Consider the following 4,950-nt stretch of genomic DNA (forward strand, 5'->3'; position numbering starts at 1 on the left):
TATATAAAAAAAATAATTTAACTCAAATAACTCACAAACTAAAATAACACATGAACACCAAAGCCAACGTTAACCTATTTTATAGATATGCTCTCAACTTGTTTAGATGTTTCTTTTTTTTTTTTAAACTTGGTCTTTATGCAGAGAAAATTTGTTAGTAAATGAACATTTCAATTTGATTTATTAATAACTTTGATTTAAATATAGAAAAAATAATAAAATAAAATAAAAACTTCTAAGGGAAACATATTACTTAGATGAAACAAAAATATTAAAATATTTAAGAAGTTAATTAAGTTTAATTAATTTAAGTTTGAAATTATGAATGATATGGTATTCAGTCTGATATGGTGCACTGTGCAAAGATGAAGAGAAATTGGTGAATTAATTTTGGCCTATTTTATAATTTTGGGGAATTTTGGGAACTCTATGGATTTCTAACCTTTCCTCAATGTTGTGGGTATTTATGTAATTAGGGACTTTTGTTGGAGTTGTAGTTAAATAATGAGAAATTCTGAAGTTCATGGACCATTGTGAAATTTCTCGATTTTTATATTTAAATTTTTAAATATTCACAAGAAAATCTAACTAATAATATATTAACAAGTAAAAAAATAAAACACTATGAAAGAGATAACAAAAATCCTAATAGAAGACACCTAAAAATCCTAATTTCTCGATTATTATTAGGTTAAATTATATAGTTGGACTCTACTATTTCAGTGAAATTGTAAATTGGTTTTTACATTTTAAAAGTTTTAATTGGATTCCTAAAGAGAATTAAAATTTGTAATTTAGTCCCTGTCGGTCAAAAAGTGTTGATTTAACAGAATATTCTTAGAATATGCTGAGAATATTCTGTTAAAATAGAGAATATATTGAAAATATTCTGTTAAATTAAACACTTTTTGAATGACGGAGACTAAATTACAAATTTTAATTATCTTTAGGGACCCAATTACAAACTTTTAAAGTTTAGAGACCAATTTACAATTTCACTAAAAGTATAGGAACCAATTGTGTAATTTAATCTTCTTATTATTATCATCATTATTATTATTATTATTATTATTATTATTATTTACAATTTGGTTGAGTTCAAAACATTTCATCACATCAGCAACATTCCTATTAGTTTGGACAATGATTTGACATTTTTTTAAAAATTACCTTGATAAAAAATTTTATAATAATTAAGATAAGATTTTTAAAAATATAAAATTATTATGTGAATTACACGTTTGTTAATAATCATAATTTAATTAATAGTTATAGATTAAATATCATTTTTTTTTCTGTTTACAAATGTTATTTGTGTGTGAACCACACGTATATTATATAATTATAGGAAATTAGTAATCTATCCTAAGTGGATTCCATTCATATGAATATAGACTAATTTAGAAAGTGTATTAGAAATAAAGGGGGTAATATAATTAGTTTATAACGGATGATGTGGTTGATCAAGCTAAGCATGCATTCTCCATGCTTCCTTTATTACCACTTATTAGTTTATAATTAATTTATAGCGAAAAATAAGGTACAGTTAATTTCATATAAAATTGATAATTAATGAGAGTTATTTGTTAAATAATTTAATAGGTTTGACTAAATTATCATCTAACAATTCTTAACTATCAACTTTACACAAAAATAACCGTATATAAATTTTTATCATAATTTATATAGGATTTAATTTTAATACATTGACAGCATAAAATGTTTTATATATAGTTGTGCAATGATATCTATTTTTTTTATCGAAAATATTTGGTAACCAAAGAAAATTAGGCAAAAATAGCCATAACTTGCCTTATTTAGCATTCATTAATTATTACAATAATTAATTAATGCTAAATAAGACAAGTTCTGGCTTTTTTTTATCTACCTAGTATTACCCTTTTTTTTATGACCATTCACGTAGTTAATATAAAAGTAATTATTTTTGTTAATGTGACGTTACTTAATTGGACGCACATATAAAATTACTTTACACTCCATCAAAATTAAATTAATTTATATATACCATAAATCTTGATGTAGCATTCTCCATGCATTCTCGCTTACTTTTGATTTATATATTTATATGAAAAGTAATAAAGTCATAAATAAAGTACAAGAGAAAGAAGCCATTTACCTATATTTGACTTTTCTATAAATATATGAATAGAAATTTGCAATAACGTGCAAAATGGAGAGAGAGAATAATAATAATGATAAGAAGAAGAAGAATGGAAGTAGTAGTAGCAGTGAAGAATGTTCAAACTATAGAATGGAGCTTCTTTCTCCAGAGGCAACTGCTGAGAATGTTTCAATGGCAAGACAACCTTCATGGAGGATCAACATGGATCAATATCGATTACCACAGAGGAACATCATGGACTCTCGTTTTGGTCTTTCTTTACTACTTGCATTAAGTATAATACTTCACCAACTTATTTTTCTTCCTCTCTTAATCCCTTCTGATTCTTCAAACCATCAACATTACAGCTTAAACAATTTAGGACATAAGATTTTTTTCATTTACTACTTGCTTTAAGTACAATACTTCACCCTTATATATATACTTTTACTAATTTTTTTCTTTATTCTAATGGTTAATGTTGCAAGTGTGAAAAATAATGTATGAAATTAGTCTTACATTGAAGGATACAAAGAAGAGTGAAGAGTTTATAAGATAAGAGATCTATTAATTTACTATTTTAAAGTTTTTAAGTTAGATGTGGTGTATTTTTATTTTACGTTCTCTCTCATTTAGTTGATATTTACCTAAAGTTGAGAGTTCTCCATGATGATCTCACACTATTTTTTTTTTTAGAATTTAAAATTTATTTTCATGTCTGAAAAATGAAAATTGTAGGGAGACAAAAGAAACTTGCAGAGTACTACAAGAGGCAGGAAAGGCTCCTTAAAGGGTATCAAGAAGTGGATTCATTTACTGACTTGGGAATGTTACCTTCTCAAATGACTAAGGTTTTTTTAAACTTCAATTTGAATATTCACCCTTTATTTTGTTTAGTAAAGTATGAATTAGGTCCTGAACATTTTAACTTCGAATTAATTAGTTTTTTTGTTTTTAAATATTAATTCGGTCTTCTACAATATAACAATAAATACGTTATATTCTTCTATTAGTTCATCACATAAAATTTAGCAGTAATACGTATATGTATGGTTAATTATTGTGATATGTCTATTTATGAAATATCGTCGCATAGATAATAATTTTTGGAACGAAATTTCACTTATTTTGATAAGATTGTAGTAAATAAAAAATAATTGAGAAATGTTATATAGAAACTTAAAAAATAATAATGTTTTACTGTCTAAAATTATATTATTTTCATGTTTATATGACAACAACAGAACATCCACCATTATAGATAATGAAATATATAGACAATATCGTTTCGTTTCATACTATTTATTGATGAAAGGACATACATGTCCATTATTTACGATATTGATATGTTTTTTTTAATGACTATTTAATACGAAGTCAAAATCTTTGAAAATCTAATTATCATTTTATTCTATTTTTTTTTAGTAAATTCCCAATCTCATTGCCAAGATAAAATCATGTCTAGGTATTTAAAAGTGATATTAATATCTGGTTGCTTTTAATTAGTGTAAATAAACGACATAATAAATAGACACCATAAAATATAAATATGTTTGATTGAATTAAAATTTAACTATTTTTTGTATACATAAAAAAATTATTAAATATATGTGAGAATATAAAATATATATTAAAAATAATTTAAATAATAAATATATTTATATACAAATATATAGTGGTCGATTTAGCGACGGATCGGTTAAGAAAAACAAAGAAATGTATTTTATATTTTCAGGAGGAGATGAAGGAAGTTGAAAGGAGTGAAAGAGCAGCAATATATGCATCAAACATAGGAAACATGGTGCTGTTTGGTGCAAAAGTGTATGCATCTGTTGAGAGTATGTCACTGGCTGTGATTGCATCAACACTGGACTCACTCTTGGATCTCTTGTCTGGGTTCATACTTTGGTTCACTTCTTACTCTATGAGTAAACCAAACCATCACAAGTACCCTATTGGCAAGAACCGCATGCAACCTGTGGTATGTCTTCTTTAATTCTCTTAGTTTCTGTGTTTTCTACGGTATTTTCCAATTCGATAAGTCAATGACTAATCTGTCGCAGTACCGAACTCATTTAAGAATTTATCGTTGGCCAATGAATTGTTGCATGTACAAGACGGTATTTGAAATCCAACACTTGTTTAAGCGGACTACTGAGTTAACCATTAGACTAATCTAACTTGATTCTTCTATATACAATATAATACACAAATTTCAATTGAAATCTATCCAAGATTCCTTAATTATTATGGGAATGTTTGTAGAGAGGAATTATTTTATGTTTGGAAAAAGATTTGAAAATATATCTTTTTGAAATGGTACATACTTAATAGGTCAATAACAAGTGCTGTATTTTGTATTAATTAAATAATTTTTTATTTTTTATTTATTATATTTTATATCAATAGTTTCGATTTAGAATTTAACGTTTAGGATTTAAGATTTAGGATTTAGGATTTAGAATTTAGAATTTAGAATTCGTAAAATACTATATTCATTTTTTGCATTCGCGTTTAGAAATAATTAAACTATTTTCTTTTTACTGTAAAGGATTTAAAAGTTGACTATTTTAACCATAAAGTATATAAATTAATTTGATACTCATAAAAATTGAATTAGTTAGACAAAGATACCTAATGGACTAACCCAATATTTGATGAATTAAGCTTTTTTTAAGTATAAAAATTGATAAAATAAGAAAATAAAAATTTAATCATCCTTTAATCAACAGAAATTATATATTCAATAGTGATTAAATTATTATTTTGTGACTTTATAATATTTCTCACTTAGAGGATTTTTTTTATATTTAATGGATATTAAGTTA

The 4,950-nt window shown here is 24.8% G+C and overlaps 1 protein-coding gene across 1 annotated transcript in view; it reads left to right on the top strand.

Moving 5' to 3' along the window:
* The window catches only part of LOC107622321 (metal tolerance protein 9), a 4,916-nt gene continuing 2,141 nt past the window's right edge, over window positions 2,176-4,950 (top strand). Inside the window, exons 1-3 of the mRNA XM_016324180.2 lie at window positions 2,176-2,417; window positions 2,861-2,973; window positions 3,858-4,103. Of these exons, the coding sequence (XP_016179666.1) occupies window positions 2,192-2,417; window positions 2,861-2,973; window positions 3,858-4,103 (585 nt within the window). The 5' untranslated portion in view covers window positions 2,176-2,191. The remainder of the gene's footprint in view (window positions 2,418-2,860; window positions 2,974-3,857; window positions 4,104-4,950) is intronic.

Source organism: Arachis ipaensis, chromosome B10, assembly GCF_000816755.2.
Source record: "Arachis ipaensis cultivar K30076 chromosome B10, Araip1.1, whole genome shotgun sequence".
In the NCBI taxonomy this organism is placed as follows: Eukaryota; Viridiplantae; Streptophyta; class Magnoliopsida; order Fabales; family Fabaceae; genus Arachis; species Arachis ipaensis.